General features: G+C 42.1%; 1 protein-coding gene across 1 annotated transcript in view; it reads left to right on the top strand.

The window, feature by feature from the left end:
• Positions 1-19,806, top strand: part of SFI1 (SFI1 centrin binding protein) — a gene marked incomplete at its 5' end in the record, with an annotated part of 69,867 nt that overhangs the window by 22,406 nt on the left and 27,655 nt on the right. Inside the window, 5 exons of the mRNA XM_079717022.1 lie at positions 1,907-2,001; positions 5,869-5,986; positions 7,016-7,118; positions 16,036-16,192; positions 17,896-18,057. Coding sequence (XP_079573148.1) covers positions 1,907-2,001; positions 5,869-5,986; positions 7,016-7,118; positions 16,036-16,192; positions 17,896-18,057 — 635 coding nt within the window. The remainder of the gene's footprint in view (positions 1-1,906; positions 2,002-5,868; positions 5,987-7,015; positions 7,119-16,035; positions 16,193-17,895; positions 18,058-19,806) is intronic.

Here is a 19,806-nt window from a genome sequence, read left to right on the forward strand (position 1 = left end):
AGGAGTTTCTATATGTAAAATCATGGCATCTGCAAATAGAGACAGTTTTACTTCTTCCTTTCCAATTCCAATGCTTTTTCTTTCTTTCTTTTTTTTTTTTTTTTTTGCCCAATTGCTCTGGCTAGGACTCCAGTACTATGTTAAGTAGGAGTGGTGAGAGTGGGCACCCTTGTCCTGTTCCTGATCTTAGAGGAAAAGCTTTTAGCCTTTCTCCATTGAGTATGATGTTACCTGTGGGCTCATCATATGTGGCCTGTATTATATTGAGATACTGATGATCATATGATTCTTTTCTTTCATTCTGTTATGTGAGGTATCACATTGATTGAGTTTGTGGAGGTTGGACCATCCTTGCAACGAGAAGAGTTTTGGATTATTTTCTGTATTTCTTCAAATTCTTTTTAGAGTAAGCAAGATCAAAGTCCTAAATTAAGCCCAGGTACACAATACTGTGTGCATGTGAGCACATATACACAGAGATAGCCCTCTAATTCAAGTAATCATTATGTAATGATCATGCTAATGATTTGAATATGTTTTTCTCACTGACTCTCACTTCTGTATAATTTCTAATTCTGTGTTTTAAAATAATAAAGTTGTTTTAATTTGTATTGATTGGGAGAAAATATATGCCCAATATAGAACATTAAGAAGATAGAAATAGAAAAAACTTTAAAAATTTATTTAGTTTTTTAGCAATAGAGAGAAGAAACTCTTAATCTTTGACATTTGTATTCCCAAAGATAAGTGGAAGAAAAAGTAAAAATTGGGAATTACATCACATAGATATTTTTATATCTTTTTTTTTTTGCGGTACACGGGCCTCTCACTGTTGTGTCCTCTCCCGTTGCGGAGCACAGGCTCCGGACGCGCAGGCTCAGCGCCATGGCTCACGGGCCCAGCCGCTCCATGGCATGTGGGATCTTCCTGGACCGGGGCACGAACCCGTGCCCCCTGCATCGGCAGGCGGACTCTCAACCACTGCGCCACCAGGGAAGCCCTATACCTTTTTTAAAGTAAAAACTTAGTATGTCTTATACATTGTTTCTTTTTCAAATGGTATTCACTCATTATAATCATGTCTTTAAGCTCTTTGGGGCAGGGTTTCTGATTTATGGATATTTCAGATATCCATAAATATAGACGTCGTTGAATCGTTCTAAGAAGCTGGCAGAGTATGAAACCAAGTTTTAGGAAATGGGATAGTGAAGATACGGAGGGACTGACAGTCTTTTTTTTTTTTTTTTTGGGTGCTTTTTGGTTCTTTGCTGTGCGCAGCTTTCTCTAGTTGAAGCGAGGAGGGGCTACTCTTCCTTGCGGTGCGCAAGCTTCTCATTGCGGTGGCTTCTCTTGTTGCGGAGCGTGGGCTTCAGTAGTTGTGGCTTGCAGGCTCTAGAGCACAGGCTCAGTAGTTGTGGTGCACAGGCTTAGTTGCTCTGTGGCATGTGGGTTCTTCCCGGACCAGGGCTCGAACCCGTGTCCCCTGAATTGGCAGGTGGATTATTAACCACTGCGCCACCAGGGAAGCCCTGGGACTGACAGTCTTAATGTGTATAATGTATGTATTGAGACAGAAAAGACAAAGGAGAACATTGACTGTGTTTTAGTGCAAATGAGAGGTTATGTTTTACATGGTGTGGATGATTAAGATATGACTGTCCTTCCAAATGCCACAGCTTTGTGGGTGCTGAAGGTGAAGTTATTCTAGGGTAATTCACACCTTTCTTCCTTGGTAATAATATAAGGTGTGGAGAACGACACTCCAGTTTTAGCTTAGGATATAGATTGGCTTTTTTGTGTCAGAAGTGTTCCTGTTAATTTCTCCTAAGTACAGGACGGACTGGGTATGTCGAATTAGGAGTTGTTTTGTTTTAAAGAAACACTATTTGCTTTTTTGGCTCCTCAGATATTACTTGTACAGCCTGATGTTCCAGACCTGGAAGACCTACATGCATCAGCAGCGGGAGATGAGGAACAGGTACCTGAGAGCCGAGGATCATGGTGAGAAAAGGAAGTACACGTCTAAAGAAAATGCCTCTGTTTATTTGTCTTTTTTTTCCTTTATTAAGATTTTTTTTTTTAAGAGCAGTTTTAGGTTCACAGCAAAGTTGAGGGGAAGGTAGCAATTGCCCATACACCCCCTCCCCAACACATACATAGCCTCTCCCATTATCAGCATCCCCCATCAGTGTGGTACATTTGTTACAGCTGGTGAACTTACACTGACACATCATAATCACTCAAAGTCCATAGTTTACATTAGGATGTATTTTCTTTGGTGAGGTGTCGATTAAGTTCTTTTGCCCATTTTTAATTGGATCGTTTGTTTTCTTGTTGAGTTTTAAGAGTTCTTTGTATATTTTGGATAATAATCCTTTGTCAGATGCGTCTTTTGCAGATATTTTCTTCCACTCTGTGGCTTGTCTTCTCATTCTCTTGACATTGTCTTCTGCAGAGCAGAAGTTTTTAATTTTAATGAAGTCCAGCTTATCAATTTTTTCTTTCATGGATGGTGCCTTTGGTGTTGCCTTTGGTCTAAAAAGTCATCACCATACCCAGGGTCATCTAGGTTTTCTTACGTTATCATCTAGAAGTTTTATAGTTTTGTGTTTTACATTTAGGTCTGTGATCCATTTTGAGTTAATTTTTATGAAGAGTGTAAGGTCTGTGTCTTTTTTGCATGTGGATGTCCAGTTGTTCCTATACCATTTGTTAAAAAGACTATCTTTGCTCCATTGTATTCCTTTGCTCCTTTGTCAAAGATAAGTTGACTATATTTATGTGGGTCTGTTGCCAGGCTCTCTGCTGTCTTCCACTGATCTATTTGTCACTTCTTTTGTCAATATCACACTGTTTTGGTTACTGTAGCCTTATAGTAATTCTTCAACTCAGGTAGTGTCAGTCCTCCAGCCTTCTTCTTTAATATTGTGTTGGGTATTCCAGGTCTTTTGCCTCTATATAAATGTTATAATCAGTTTGTGATATCCACAGGATAACTTGCTGGGATTTTGGTTGGGATTGCATTGACTCTATAAATCAGGTTGGGAAGAACTGACATCTTGACAATATTGAGTCTTCCTATCCTGAACATGGACTCTCTCCCTGTTTATTTAGTTCTTCTTTTATGTCTTTCATCACAGTTTTGTAGTTTCCTCACACAGATTTTATATATGTTTTATTAGATTTATACCTAAATATTTCATTTTTTGAGTGCTACTGTAAATGGTGGTGTATTTTCAATTTCAAATTCCACTTGTTCATTGCTGGTATATAGGAAATCAGTTGACTTTTGTATATTAACCTTGCATCCTGCAGCCTTACTATGAATTGCTTATTAGTTCTAGGAGTTTTTTGTCAATCCTTTTTGGCTTCTTTACATAGACAGTCATGTCATTTGCAAACAAAGACAGTTTTATTTCTTCCCAATCTGTATACCTTTTATTGCTTTTGTCTAGTTGCATTAGCTAGAACTTCTAATATGATGTTGAAAGAGAGTGAGAGGGGTCATCCTTGCCTTATACTTTTTTTTTTAAATTTTACTCTTTTTTTTTTTTTTTTTTTAGTTTCTGCTTTATAACAAAGTGAATCAGTCATACATATACATCTGTTCCCACATCCCTTCTCTCTTGCGTCTCCCTCCCTCCCACCTTGCCTTATACTTGATTAGTGGAAAAGCTTTTGAGTTTCTCACCATTAAGTATGGTATAGGCTTTCTGTAGATATTCTTTATCAAGTTGAGGAAGATCCCCACTTTTCCTAGTTTACTGAAAGCCGATTTACTTTTGCCTTCACAAAAGCTCAGAAGCTTTTGTGAAGGATGAGTACATTGTCTGTGAGAGAGAATAACTCCAAGTCAAAGGGAAGACTTGGGCCTCCCTGGTGGCGCAGTGGTTGAGAGTCCGCCTGCCGATGCAGGGGATACGGGTTCGTGCCCCGGTCTGGGAGGATCCCATATGCCGCGGAGCGGCTGGGCCCGTGAGCCATGGCTGCTGAGCCTGCGCATCCGGAGCCTGTGCTCCGCAACGGGAGAGGCCACAACAGTGAGAGGCCCGCATACCACAAAAAAAAAAAAAAAAAAAAAAAAAAAAAAAAAAAAAAAGGGAAGACTTGTTCGATTCCCTTTCCTGTTTTCCAGAATGTGTGATCTCTGAGCCGGAACTCCTGTGTGATCATACCCCTATGGTTTTCTCTATATGGCATGGTTTTGGCACCTGCCACTCACTTAAGCATGATTTGTGTGAACTGGCTGTTCGTGCCCTGCTGGTGCAGTGTTCTGGCTGTGTTTCTCTCGCAGCACTTGGGACTGTTGTCTGTCTTGCTGCCGTGTGTCACATTGCAGTGCTTACTTCTGATCTTCTTTGTCCAGGTTGCCCCTTAGTGATCTTATGGCCAGTTTAGCTCTGGTCAGTGTCTGATTCCTCTAGTTGAACCCAGAAACCCATTTGGGGAGCCTAAGGGAAAAAAGGCACTAACTTTCAAAATGATAATGCAGCCTGCTGTTTCTCATAGCCATTTCACATGAATGCCCTGTAGGCACCTCAAACTCAGCACATCCCCAGTACAGCTTGTCCACTGCTCCCCGTTTAGACCTGCTCATCCTACTTTTCCTAGCTAAGCAAGAAACCTTACTTACGAATGGCTTCGTCGTAACAGCATTTAGTTATCTTCTCTTAAAACATGCCTCCCTGAGGTGTCCCTTGCACTCATCTTTTCTTTGCCAATGCCTGAGACTAAGCCTCATCTGTTTCCCCAGAGTATTATAAGTACCTCTTCTTTTATCTCCTTGCATTTATTTTCTTCTTTTTATAGATAATCTCGTTTACTCTTTGCAAACATACCTTGAAGGGAAGCACCATTTTTCAGATGAGGAACTCATGTGAGGTTACTTAGCTCAGTGACAAGGTCAGTACTCAGGCCCAGCTTATCTTACTCAGGAGCCTAAACTCTAAGCTACAGCACCATAGTAGTCCTTGTTGCCCGAGATATGCTGATACCTAAGGTCTGAGGTGGGCCCAAAGAAGCTACATGTTAAATTCTTTTTCATATTTTGACTTGACTTGTCAACAGCTATGAAATATGAAGGTATAGCTCTAGTCATCCTGACCACATTTTGGAGAAAGTCCTGAAAATGTTTTACATAATTTTATTTTCTCCTTTGTGTTCTAAAAAGAAAAGAAACTTATTTCGTCAGTGATGACTTTCATAATGAAAATGGCATTTACCACAAAGGGAGACCTATGGACTTTTGTGCCTCCCATATTTAGTAAATTCTCTTTCCTCCAGGATCATTACTGGTCCTTCTTATTCACAGATACAAACAGATACAGATAGTATCCTTTTCTTTTGTCTTGCTTATTCTACTTTATAATTATTGTTTCAAACAGCAAATTTTATAACATGACTTCTTCTTTAACTTTATATTATGGAAATTTAAAAATATCTACAAAATGGAAAGGTAGAATAATGAACTTGCGTGTACCCATCATCCAGCTTCCAATAATTATCGACTCACATATATCCATATCCACATTCACTTCTCTGCTTCCTGTGTAATTTCATGTGTAAATATTGCAGAATATAACTCTAAAAAAATAAGGACTTTTAAAATAAAAGATTTCTGAACAGTGCAGTACACTGATTTTCCTTTAAAAGTTTTGTAAATGTTATCACTTATATAACCATTCTTCACATATTGCATCCTTATTAATTTTGTAGAGCTTCACAAGTTTTCCAGCAGAGGGCACTAGAAGACTGGAGGAATTTAGATATTCAAAGGAGGGATGAGTCAGAGCTTTTGAACTTTTGTCTTAACCCAGAGTGATCCATCTCCCCCATCCCCTTTTTGAAAATCTCTTTGGTGCCATCTAGATGCAAAACAAAAGATGCGACAGGCCTGGAAGTCCTGGTTGATCTACGTGGTTTTTCGTAAGACCAAACTTCGGATGCAGACCACCGCCCTGGAGTTTAGACAGCGGAGTATTTTGTGGTGAGTGTGCTCCATTGCCCTACAGATCAGCAGCGTTCATTTTACCTCAGCTTTGCTTTATGCTCCTGGAAAACCAGCATAAAAACCCACCTTAAAACAGTGTTTTGGGGATTTCCCTGGTAGTCCAGTGGTTAAGAATCTGCCTTCCAATGCAGGGGACGTGGGTTTGATCCCTGGTTGGGGAACTAAGATCCCACATTCCACGGGGCAACTAAGACCACACGCTCTGGAGCCTGCACACCACAACTAGACAGAAGCCCGCGTGCCGCAACTAAGACCCAATCAGCCAAATAAATAAGTATTTTTTTAAAAAACCCAAAACCAAAAAACAATGTTTTGATACTTAATAAATATTTATTGATAACTTGTTCAACATTGAGATCAGGTTTTCACCAAATCATAAGTAACACTAATTGAGTACTTACTAGAAAACCCTGTGTTAAGTTTCTGTGTGTGTTAATTTTTTAATGTAAAGTGTCTCATTTAATCCTTACCATAAACTATAAAATAAATACTGTTATTGCACAGACTAAGATATATGAGCTCAGGCAAGTTACTCAACCTTTCTGAGGCTTACTGTATAAGTTGTAATTATCAGAACTAGGGCTCACCCACCCATCTCTCTGATGCCAAAGCTCATGCTCTTAACTGCTGCCTTGCACTGCATCTCAGCAGCATTGTCCACACATTGGAGGGTGAGTTAGTCCACTCTGAAAGCCAGGTATGTGTAGCAATGAGCTGCTTTATAATGGGACTGATTCCACTGTGCATTGTTCCCAGTGGTCCTCTGGTGTCCCAAATGGCAGTGTCTTAAAAGCTCAGTTCCAGAGCGTGTCTGTAGTGTCTAAGTCTGGATCTGACCTTAGGAACCATCCGTTTCCAACCCTTAACTGGCAGCTCTAGAACTGATTCTTGGCTGTTTAGGGAGAGGGACTTGAGCTCAGGGTCTGAGGCCCAGCCCTCAGTGCCCTTCTCTTTTCTGGCTGGCCTTGCTCTGATTGGTCCCATCTTCGATTTGCTCTCTGACAGGGTGTGGTGGAGCACGTGGAGACGGCAACTGGGACAGGTCCACCTGGGCCGTGCCCTCCATGCCTCGGCTGTGAAGCACAGGGCCCGGAGCCTCCAGCTGCAGGTGAGTCCAGCAGACTCGGGCTTTGGTGTCCTCTGTCCACGTCGTCAGGCACCATACCCACATTGGGAGCTTGGGCAGGTGGGGTCGGACTCCCAAGCAGAAAGCTGACTGTCATGCTGCTGCCTCTCTGCTGGGCCCTCCCTTCAGCTCAAGGGATGGAAGGGGGTATGGGAGGCAACTTGGAAGGCTGGACTCTTCAACAGACAGAGGCCGCTGGAAGGAATATGCTAGATGTGATTTCCAGTGATATTTAGAGAGCTCCTGTTAATTGTGGAGCCAGAACGGGATTTATGAATTAATTATAAATATGTTTAAAGAAACAGCAATATATTCTTTATTTCCTCATTACTCTTTTCCTACAGCAAATTAGAAAACAAGGGCAGAAAAGAAACTAAGATTGAAAAGAAAACCTGGCTTTTTCATATAATTTTGCTTATTTCTTAGAGTTCCTTTTGGGAAAGCCACTAGCTTTTGGTCAGTTATAAAGGCTTAACATCTGTACCAAACGTATGCTTTGGTGAAGCTTTTTTATGGCCTTTGATAAGCTTTCTGAACTTCTGTCACTTTTTAGTGTCTCCTGGGTACTTACAGGGCTGCCAAGTCAGTCACAGAGAATACAACAGGGAGGAGGAGAAAAAGAAGTGCGTGTTACTATATTGTAGGAGTAATAACTTCTTTTTTCCATTTATTTATTGATTTATCTTTGGCTGCATTGGGTCTTCGTTTTTGCGCGCAGGCTCTCTCTAGTTGCGGCGAGCAGGGGCTACTCTTTGTTGCGGTGAGCGGGCTTCTCATTGTGGTGGCTTCTCTTGTTGCAGAGCACAGGCTCTAGGCACGCAGGCTTCAGTAGTTGTGTCACGTAGGCTCAGTAGTTGTGGCTCGTGGGCTCTAGAGCTCAGGCTCAGTAACTGTGGCACATGGGCTTAGTTGCTCCGTGGCATGTGGGATCTTCCTGGACCAGGGCTCGAACCTGTGTCCCCTGCATTGGCAGGCAGATTCTTAACCACTGCACCACCAGGGAAGTCCCTGTAGGAGTAATAGCTTTTTAATCTGACAACATTTTGTATCATCCATGCAAGAATATGCAGTATATGAAGATCATATGCAGACAGCATAGATTGGGGTCAGCAAACTTGCCCACGGATCAGATTTGGCCAGCTGATTGTTGTTGTAAATAAAGTTTTATTGGGATGCAGTTACACCTTTTCATTTATGTATTGTCTAAGCTGCTTTCAGGCTACAACAGTAAAGTTGAGTAGTTGCAACAGAGACCATGTGGCCTGCAAAGCCTAAAAAAAAGTATTATCTGACCCTTTAAGAAAAAAATTTGCCGACCTCTGAACTCATAAGGTGTTCTGAAGCAGTAGCAAGGAAATAGACATAGTTCTTGCCAGTGATAGTAACAGTAATAAGAACAGCAGGAGCAGTAATAGTATTTATTGTGGTCTTACTGTCCTAGGTGCTGGACTAAGTGCTTTACATGTGTTATCTCAATTTTCAAAATTATTTTTTAAATCCCATATATTACAGGTTAAATAACTCGAATGAGGGTCATGCACCTAGCAAAGGTCAGAGCCAGTATTTGAATCGAGGCAGCCTGAAAAGTGCAGAGCCGTTCTTTTAACTATCATGCTGCTCTGTCCTCAGTAGACTTGTGCTCTCAGGAGGGAGAGGGAACTATGAATGTGAAAATGCCAGAAGCATAGGAACATAATGAGGCTGGTTTTCTGTCGCTGATGGACTCCAGCTATGTGAGCGCTCGTCCCTTTCAGATAGTCACTTTGAGAGCCTATAAACTCGTTCTACTGGTGCCGCTATTGCTCAGAACACTTTTAGAATTCCTTTTTTACTGTTGCCTTCAAAGCTTGCAACAACAGATACGAATGAATATTTTTAGTGATGGCAGATTTTCGTGGTTTGAGGTTGGATTTAACTTAGAAGACACCCGAGAGTCGTTCAGAATCAAATCCAATGAAAAACGTGAGCAATCAAGATAACACTGATATGGACCACACTATATGAGACTCTAAGGCAAATTTTATAGTGCAGATTATAAGTAAAATCCTTGTGTCTGATAAGTACCATATGATTTACCAAGAACTTAAATTTAAGTCATTTCTCTTAATCCTCACAGCATCTCTGAACTAGGCAGGGCAGACGTCATGAGATATGTGAAATTTTAAAAAATTAAATTATGTACTTCAAAAATAAAAACATTAAATATAAAACATTTATTAAAAATATTAAAAGAGGGCTTCCCTGGTGGCGCAGTGGTTGCGAGTCCGCCTGCCGATGCAGGGAACGCGGGTTCGTGCCGCGGTCTGGGAAGATCCCACATGCCGCGGAGCGGCTGGGCCCGTGAGCCATGGCCGCTGAGCCTGCGCGTCCGGAGCCTGTGCTCCGCAACGGGAGAGGCCACAGCAGTGAGAAGCCCGCGTACCGCAAAAAAACAAAAACAAAAACAAAACAAAACAAACAAACAAAAAAAATATTAAAAGATATCCAAGTACCCAACATACAGGTTTAAAAGGTGTTAGCATTTTCCATACTTGCCCCAGAATTTAATGTAATTTAATGTAATTAAATTCACAGTTCAAGCCCCCCCCTTCCTTCTGCCACCTCTCCTCCTTAGTGATAACCTGTACCCTGATACTGAAGTCCTCATTTTCTTGTGTTCTTTTGCACTTGTAAAAATGTGTGTGTACATATACATAAAGAATAAATGTTCTGACTTTGTGTTGTTAGGAAACTTATGAATGGTGTCATACTGTACATTTACTTTGCAGCTTGCTTTTTTTTAATGCAACAGTGTATTTTTGAGGTTTATCCATGTTGATACATAAAGATCTGTTAACTACCTATAATATGCCTTTGTACTGAATAAGGCTCAGTTTACCTGCTCAGTGCTGCTGAACTGTTGATTCCTTCTGATTATGTTTTTTACAATTACAAACAGTGTGGCAGACAGCACTCTTAAACACAGATCCCTGTGCAAGAGTCTGAGTTTCTCTTGTTCCTGAAAGTGAAACTTCTTTGGGTATCATCTCATCATCCTTATCAAGCATCACCTATTTGCTCCAGTGCTGTGCCAGTTTATGTGCTAAAATTTCGGTTCCCATTTCTTTTGGCCTCATCAGCACTTTGCATTGTCAGACTTGGACATTTTCACCAGTTTGATAGGTCTGAAGTGGTAATTCCTTGTTGCTTTAATTTACATTTTGCTGATTCCTAGTGAAGTCCAGCATCTTTTCAGACACTTGTTTGCCATTTGAGTTTCTGCTTTTCAGCTTGTTACTATCCCTCACTCCTTTTTTTCTGTTGGGTTATTTGGCTTTTTCTGCTCTGTGGACATTGTCATACATTCTGCTTACTAATCTTTTGACTATTAGGTACATTGCAAGTATTTTCTTCTAGTCCATAGCTTGTTTTTTTGCTTTGTTTATGGTGCTTTTTGTTTCATACAAGTGTTATTATTTTCAGTGTACCTAATTCTTGTATCTTATGGTTTGGTCTTTAATCTATCTTGGGTTTAATTTTATAAATTGTGTGTAACAGGGTCTTAGTTTGTCATTTTCCTTATGGATAATTTCTGCAGCACTGTTTACTGGTTAGTTCATCCTTTATCTTTTTTATACTGACTATTAGCCCACCTCCATTATGGAGCAAGGTCCCATTTGTTCATGGGTCTATTCTGGGCTCTGTATTCCATTGGTCTATTTGTCTATCTCTGAGCCAGTACACACTGTTTTGATTATGATTTAATGAAGCAGGTAGGAAAGAACAAAGGTTCTCTAGTCATACTGCCCAGGTGGAAATTCTGCTGCCATTACCTATTAGCTTTGTGCCTTTTTTAGTGAGTTACCTAATCTCCCTGTACCTTAGACTTCTTTTTTTTTAAATATTGCATTTTGGTTTTTATTTTTTATTGCATTTTATTTTTTATTTTTTAATTTTATTTTTTTATACAGCAGGTTATACATATTAGTGTATATATGTCAATCCTAGTCTCCCAATTCATCCACCCCCCCTACCTTAGATTTCTTATCTGTAAGTAAATAATAATGGTACCTACCTCATAGGATTGTTCAGAATTAAGTGTGGTGATACATGTAATATGCTTAGAGCAATGCTTTGAGTATGGAAATCCTCAGTAAATGCTAACTGTTCATTACTACTCCTGATCTTACTGTATAGCTCTTAAGTTTTCATATGTGGAAAGAGATCTTCTTTATTCTTGTTCTTTTTTTTTTTTTTTTTTTTTTTGCGGTATGCGGGCCGCCCACTGCTGCGGCCTCTCCCATCGCGGAGCACAGGCTCCAGACGCGCAGGCTTAGCGGCCATGGCTCACGGGCCCAGCCGCTCCATGGCATGTGGGATCCTCCCGGACCGGGGCACGAACCCGTTTGCCCTGCATCGGCAGGCGGACTCTCAACCACTGCGCCACCAGGGAAGCCCTATTCTTGTTCTTTTTAAAAATTGTCTTGGTAGTTGTTCTTTACTCTTATTAATTTTAGGATCAACTCGTCAAGTTCCACAACAAAGCCTACTAGGATTTTTCATTACAGTACACTGACTTTTTACATTAGATTGGAGAAAATTGTCATGTTTGTGATATTGAGTCACCCCACCCGTGAGCTTGACGTAGCTCGTGATATATTGATGGGCGTGAGAGGGAGAGTAGGAAAGATTAGGCCATGAGGTGACAAGGAGGCAGATGTAATAGTAAGGCTCTGCAGGCTGTGCCCATAAAGGCTTTGGCTCTTTTTCCAGGGGAGGGGGAAGCTACTGGCTTTGAGAAGAGGAGTGATGAGATCACACCCCTCCTCTTAACAGGCTCCTTCTGTTTCATCGTGTGCTGCCTTTTGAGGAAGGAAGGGAGAGAGAGAGAGAGATGAGAGAGAGAGAGAGAGAGTGAGAGTGTGTGTGTTATATTTTCAAGAAGAAACAATGGAAAAATAAACCAAAAACTAAGGAAAAGTGGTTACCTCTAGGGGAAGGGAGGGAACAAAGTACTTCTGTGAATTTACTTTGTTACATAGGTTTAACTTTGGAACCATGTAAATATTTGATATAATTAAAAACAAAAAATCAAAAAGGAAAAGAACCAATCCCTAGGATTTTAGAACATGCTGAAACAAATATATCAAGTTTGTAGCAATGACTACAAAGAGAAAATAATTACTTTAAAATACAATATTTTGGCTGTTCATCCCAAGTGGGATGTGTTCTAAGGACACAAAGAACTACTAAGAGATCTAAAATTGCATTCAGTGGTCTTATTTTAAGTAGCAGGTTTGGATTGTTGGGTTGAATCTGTTACAGCTACATTGTAAGATAAAGCAAATAACTATGGCTGTGTCATTAGGAAGCATGATTTTCAGTGTAAAAGGAAAGATTACAGGTACAAAATCAGAAATTAAACAAAAGCCTTGTTATCTGAAATTGGAAATGTCAATATCGGTATGGACTCATGATTTTTTTCCCCTAAAATAGTGAATTTCTAACTCTATTTACTGAAAAGACTTAAATGCTTTATTACTGGCACTGCTTCTAGCATCCCCAGTGCCCAAGTTGTGGTCTCTTCTATTTCCCACTAAGGGGAACTGAGGCTTTTTGGAGAAATGGCTGATTCCAGGTATAGAGCAGGAATAGACATCATAAGCCTAGGAGGTAGTGTGCAGGAGTATGAGGAAATTAACAGAGGTTAATGGGGTTGTGTCAGAAGGACTCCCATAGGCTTAAGATAGAACAATTTGAACATCAAAAAGAATAATGACTGCCGTGGATTGAAAACATATCAAATATGTAAAAATTCATGCATTCATAATGAGAAAAAGAGCTCATAGGTCACAGTTTTGGGTTGTTAGAGCATTAATTCAATTCTTTGGAAATTAATGAAGGCTGAAGTCAAGCATTTATCCTGCCTTTCCTATACGAAATAATCTTTGAAAAACGAGAGGGTTAATGAGAGAGTAAGGCTTCTTTATAGAATTTCAGTTAATAAATGCAGGAGTATTAGAATTAGAAAATTGCCACCCCAGTGAGAAAATGGATCTAGGCAGCAATCACCCAGGGGAAAGACAACAGGGAAATATAAGGGAGGGATCAGATTAATGCCATCTGAAGCCACTGAACAGTCTTGGCATTGCTAAAACTATGGCAGCCAACCACGATATGATGTAACAGGAAGTACCCAGCAGCACTTGAGACACGTTCTTGCCTAAAATTTGAACATGACTCCCGCCAAGCCTAACATGAATCTGACTATCAGTTCATGGGAAATACAGGGATCAGAGGGACAAGTTAAAGACATCTGGAGGAGACAATCGGACAAATCTAAAACGTGGGACAGTTTATAGCGTACATGACCTGGTTTCTCTAACAAATTGGTAGCGTGAAGAGAAAAAAGGCAGGGAGGGAAATTGTCATATAGATGGAGAGATTTAAGTGACATAACCACAACAAATGAGAAAGGACAATTCTGGCTGTTGTGTTAAGAACAGACCTCAGAAAATCAAGGATAAAAGCAGGGAGGACAGTTAGGAAGCGATTACAAAGTTCCAGGAGAGATTCTGGACAAGGATGATAGGAAGATGGTTTTGGATTCTGGGTATGTTTTGAAGGTATTGCCGATGGGATTTGCTAGTGGATAGTTAAGATGTGAAGTGTCAGAGAAAAAGTCTAAGAGGACTCCCAGGTTTTTGGCCTAAGTAATTGGAACAATGGAGTTGCTATTTACTGAAATGGGGGTGTTGGAGGGAGAGGCAGGTTTGTAGGGAAAGATTAGGAGGAGCTCCATTCTGAGATCTATATATCTTCAGCCTGATGGGCCTTCCAGATGTCCACGAGGGGGTGTCAGGGAGGCAGCTGGATATATGTGTGGAGTCTTGAGGATGAGTTCAGACCTGAGATGTAAAGTTGGGAGTCCTCAACATGCAGATGACATTTAGAGCCATGAGACTAGGTAAAAGCACAAAGGGAGTGGGTATAGCCAGTGGAACTGAGCCTGTCTGGTGAAGAGATGGGAATCAGCGGCGGGAACAGAAGAGAGGCCAAGGTATACTGGAAGCCAGGTGGAGGCGGGTGTGATGAGCTGCGTCATGTGCTTCTGGCAGGCCAGGGCAGGTGAGGACTGAGATTTGGCCTTCGGATTGAGCCACGTGGAGGTCATTGATGCCCTTGATAAGAGCAGTTTCAGTGAACCCGATGGGGAGAGGATTCAAGAAAACCAGCTTAGAAGAGAAATGAGAAAGGTAGAGAGCCCCTTTGAAGAGTTTGGAAAGGAAAGCACTTGGGTGTTAGCTGGGTGGCAAAGTGGTCTAGAGAGGGGTGTTTGGTGGTTGGTTTGAGGATCACTGATTTATTCCCTTCAGGAAGTATTTGTGTGACAATAATCTTTCATCCCAACTTTTTAATTTTGACAAATACCAAATTACAGAAAAGGTGGATTCTGGGCTCTCTTCACTAGTTTAACCCATCCTTAACATCTTTCCACATTTGCTTTCTCTCAAGTGTATCAGTATATTTTTTACATTTTCTGAGTTGCTTTAAAGTTGCAGACATAAAGTTTACCCTAAATACTTAAGCTCATATCTCCTAAAAATAAGGATGTTTTCCTATATAACCACAATATCACTGTCATATCTAAGAAATGTAATGTTGATATAGTAATATCTAGAATATAGTTCGTATTGCAGCTGTATATTGTTGCTCTTTTAGTGTCAGGTGCAGGGTACAATCAAAGGTCACCCATTGCTTTTGGTTGTCACATCCCCTCAGGGAGAAATAACAACACACTCAAATGCTGATTTTAAAAATCTAGCAGAGAGTGGAAACTGATGATGCAGAAGGGAGTGGGGGGAATTGCCAGAGTGATAAACTTGAGAAGGTGAGAGAAGATGGGCTGTATGCATGGCAGGGGCAACCTGTGATGGGAGAGTGGACAGTTTATCCAGAGCAACAGGAGAGAAGGCAGAGCCTGTTGGCAGGTGGGGGACATGTGGGAGCTTGAGAAAATTGTCTTTTGATTGCTTTTATTTTCTTGGTGAAATAGGAAAAATGGTATTCAGCTGAGAGGAAGCAAAGGGGAAGAGGTGTTATGGGTTTAGAAAGGTATAAGGGGGGCTTCCCTGGTGGTGCAGTGGTTGAGAGTCTGCCTGCCAATGCAGGGGACACGGGTTCGTGCCCCGGTCCGGGAAGATCCCACATGCCGCGGAGCGGATAGGCCCGTGAGCCATGGCCGCTGGGCCTGCGCGTCCGGAGCCTGTGCTCCGCAACAGGAGAGGCCACAACAGTGAGAGGCCTGCGTACCGCAAAAAAAAACAAAACAAAAAATCAAAAAAAAAAAAAAAGTATAAGGTATAAGAGAAGGTATCAAGTCATCTATAACAGTCACCTTCAAAGTAAGGCATGTGTTTTGCTGAGTGTGCACGAAGGCTTTCCCAAGGGTGTGCATTTATGGATAATCTTAAGGGAATCCTTCTGTAGACCCTCAGTTTCTGTAGGTCCACGTCTTGGAGACTAATGTCCCTGAGAAAGAGCCTCTTGACCATAGGCTTCCTCCCACTTTGAAAGAAAAGGCAGACCCTCCTCTCGTATCCCTAATCTGAATTAATTATATCACCCCTTGGATTGTCCCTGCTTCTTGTATATGCATTGATTTTATTAATCCTTTTCCCCCCTTCTTAATCCAGAAAAAATTACTTTCTGGAAGCAGAGAATGCCCTTCTTAAAGATCTTTTCACCCCAGATTCCCATCACTTACAATTCTCCTTGGGAATTTCCCCTCCTTTTTAGCCTTTCCTGTGTGTGTATCTAATTTTAGCCTTTCCAGTGTGTGTGTTTCTCTTTTCCCTCACCGGTACTTCACCTCTGTTTTCCTGCCTCCATTGACTGTTGTCTTTTCTCTGGTTTTCAGGCTTGGTCACGGTGGCAGGAACAGCTTCTGCATGTGTGGAGGGAGAGGCGAAAGATGGTCTCCGCAGTGAAACACCATCAGCACTGGCAACAGTGGAGAGCCCTGAGGGCCTGGCTGGAATACCTGCAGGTGCGCAGAGAGAAGAGGCAGCGGAGAGGTGAGCAGGAAGTCCTGGGCTCCAGGGACAGAGGGTTGGTCACAGTGCCCACTCTCCTGTTGCCTCTTACCACCAATAGGGTGGTAACTTATTAAGGGGAGATATAACCGTGTTACACCACAGGTTTTCAAAAAGGAGATTGAGGAGGAAGATAAATCATCCTCAATTCACAGTTATTTCCTTCTGTTTTTTTATCAATATTTAATTCAGTAGGATTTAAATTATGCCATAAATACTGTGATTGTTATGATTGGTATGATACATACAATTTTGTATCTTTTTTTAACTTTTTATTTTATATTGGAGTATATCCGATTAATAATGTTGTGATAGTTTCAAGTGCACAGCAAAGAGACTCAGCCATACATATACATGTATCCATTCTCCCCCAGACTCCTCTCCCATCTAGGCTATATCTTGCCTTTTTTTTTTCACCCAACTAATCAATACTTTCCTGTGTCTTTAAGTGTTCTTAATAAATGTTATTTTTCAATTGATTGTATTTTACAGGAGAGGGGCTTACCTTAATCTACTTAGCAATTTTTTTTTTTTTTTTTTTTTTGGCCTTGCTGTGCATCTTGCAGGATCTTAGTTCCCTGACCAGGGATCGAACCCATGACCCCTGCAGTGGAAGTGCAGAGTCCTAACCACTGGATCATCAGGGAAGTCCCTAGCCATTCTTGTATTAATAGATATTTGGGTTGTTTGTCCTCAGTTATGCAGATGCATGTGATTTATGGTGATGAGTTTTTGAACACTATTCTGATGGTTTTGTTTCCCCGAGAGAGGTCAGAAGTAATGATAAATAGGTCATGATTGTAGGTACTTTTTGTACTTCAGTTTCTTGAGCCCACACAGAAGTGAGTTGAACACTAACCGCAGGGTTAGGCTCTCCTGCTTACCCTAGGCCTCCCTGTGGGATCTCCTAGGCTGCCTACACTGTCTCTTGGGAGAGGGAATGTGTCCGTGTGAAAATAGTGATGGGGGACCACCTGTCTGGTTGCCCAAGCCTGAAAGTTGAAGGCATGAAGCTATTTAATGATGAGCTGCCGACTAACGTGCCTCCAGTTATGGCATTCTCATTCCAGGACCAGTTCCCTTCCACTTGCTGGACTTATGCTCTTCAGGCCAGTCGCTAATTAGTCTTAAAAGGAGATGGAGCTGGCAGCCTGTAGCAGCCTGGCTGAAAGCTCACAAAAGCCTTTGACAGCATGTTGACCAAGTTGTGTGTCATTGACTCAGACCCTGAAATCCCATCCGGGAAACATTGATAAAGAGGCAAAAGTGAAATGGAGTCTTCTTTGAAAGCAGCAGTTGCCATTACTGCTCCTCAGTAGCTAACTAGGAGCCTCAGCCCTTTGATAGAACCCTTTTCTCTTTCCTGGGAGAGAAGAGATATACTGATAGCTAAGGGATTCCTCCCGTGTTTAAAAACCTTTTATTCTGGGACTTCCCTGGCAGTCCAGTGGTTAAGACTCACGCTTCCAGTGCAGGGGGCTTGATCCCTGGTGGGGGAACTAAGATCCCACATGCTGCATGGCACAGCCAAAAAAAACCAACACCTTTTATTCTAACATTCTTTGTGGGAGCAGCCTTGAAGCCCTGATGCCTGCCAGTAACGGGTTTCATCCTGTCTTAAAGGTGCTTCCAGCTCATCGCCTAACCTTGAGGGGGCAGCACTTAAGCTATTTTCTCTGTTGCAGAGATGGCTGAGGGATTCCACTGCGTCATTGTGCTCCAGACACACTTCTGTGATTGGCGGTGGGCCTGGAAGCGGAGGGAGAGTTTGTACGTCCACCACGAGCGGGTAGAGGGGCTGGCCAGGAGGATGGTGCTGCGGAGGGCCTTTATTCACTGGAAACACTGTATCCTTTGCACCACCCAGCCCTGTCTGTACAGCAGGAACAGCAAGAGTTCACCAGCCTATAAGACAAGAGTCAGGAGATACATGGGAAGTAGTTACCCAGCAGTTTAAGACAGTTCAGATCTCTGTTGACTTCTTTTTAAATTTTTTTGTTTCATTTTGGGAATATTCATACAAAAGAGTGCATATAACAAACATTTATAGTCTAAAGAATAATGGTAAAATGAGCACAACTCAAAAAAATAGAACATTGCTCACACCCCAGTCTGCTCCTCCCTGACTACATTCCCTTTCCTCCCCCTCAGAGGCATTGCCGCTGCCCTGATTTTGTTATCATTTCATTGCTTTTTTCTACCCATTAGATGGTAGAAATAGCCACAGCTATTTCTGCTTCATTTCATTTCTGTTTCAGATTTGTTTAATTTCATTGCTTTTTCAGAAAGCCATCTGTCCTTGGTGGCCCTGTCATTATGATCCTAGCTTCCATTCGTTGAGCTGTTTACTGTGTGCAGACATTTTGCATTATCTCATTAATCCTCATAGCAACCCTGTGGAGTAGGTCTCACCGTCTCCATTTTACAGATGAGGAAACAGGTTGGGGGGTGCTAAGTGGTTTTCAAACTCATTGGCAGAGCCAGGCTTTTGACTCCAGTGCACCTTCTTAATCGCTGCCCCTGCTGCAATATGTGCCCAGGTGCGGGATTTGGACTGCCTTGGGTGTTCACCCACACTTTTGTTTGTTCACTGAACTCTTACTTTGTTTTAAACTCCTGCCTAAATTCTGGAATGTAGGGAAACTTAGAGACTAACAGAAGCTCATTGTCTAGTGGGGAAAGTAGACATGAAAACCAGTCTTTGTAATGTGGCGTGATAAGTGCTATCATAAAAGTTTTTATCAAGTCCTGCTAGGGCTACTGTGGAGATCTAGCCGAGGAGGTGATGTTTGAGCTGAATTTAAGCTTTGGGGGATGACACGTTCTCCCAACAGGGAGGTCGGGAAGGGCGGTTCAGGTGTAAGGAGTGGCATTTACGCAGGTGTAGGTGAGGAAGAGCAGCCAGGGGTGATGACCGGGGTCTCCAGTGAGTTGTGGGGTATGGAGGGCAGGTAGATGCAGGCTGGGGACCAGCTTGTAGGGCCCTTGTGTGCAGTGGTCAGGAATTTGGGCTTAATCCCAGTGGCGTTGGGGATCCTTTGCAGGTTTTTGAGAAGAGAAGTGATGCAGCAGATCTGTACTTTAGAAAGGCTAAAGCTCGATGGTGGCAGCGAAGCTGGCACAGGGGGACCAAGTCAAGTGTACTGCATGGTGCTGGGGCTGGGGACAGAACCGGGGAGACCTAGGGGGGGCAGCAGATGGACTTGGCAGCCAAGAAGATGGAGGGGGTGGGTGGAGAAAAGGTTTGAAAATAACTCCAAGGTTTTTAGCACAAACTTCTGACTGGATTGTGATGCCAAAACAGAATGCAGGAGAACTTGGAGCAGGTTCTGCTTAGATTTTGAAATGCTTACTCAAACTGGTGGCAGTTTATCTCAACTATTTTTGCCTCTCATGAAATGGGCATGAGAGGGGAGAAAGGCAGATAAGTAACTCACATGGTTCCCCTTAGTTCTTTCTTCCCTGGGTTGTCAGGGGGAGACAGAGGCGGACACCAGCCCACCTGGCACGCCCATCATCTCCTGCAGCCGGGGCCCTTCAGATGGGTCACTAGGATTGCTCTGGGCTGGGGTGGGACCTTGTTGAGACAAGAAGCC

The sequence above is a fragment of the Hyperoodon ampullatus genome, assembly GCF_949752795.1.
Source record: "Hyperoodon ampullatus genome assembly, chromosome: 13".
NCBI lineage: Eukaryota > Metazoa > Chordata > Mammalia > Artiodactyla > Ziphiidae > Hyperoodon > Hyperoodon ampullatus.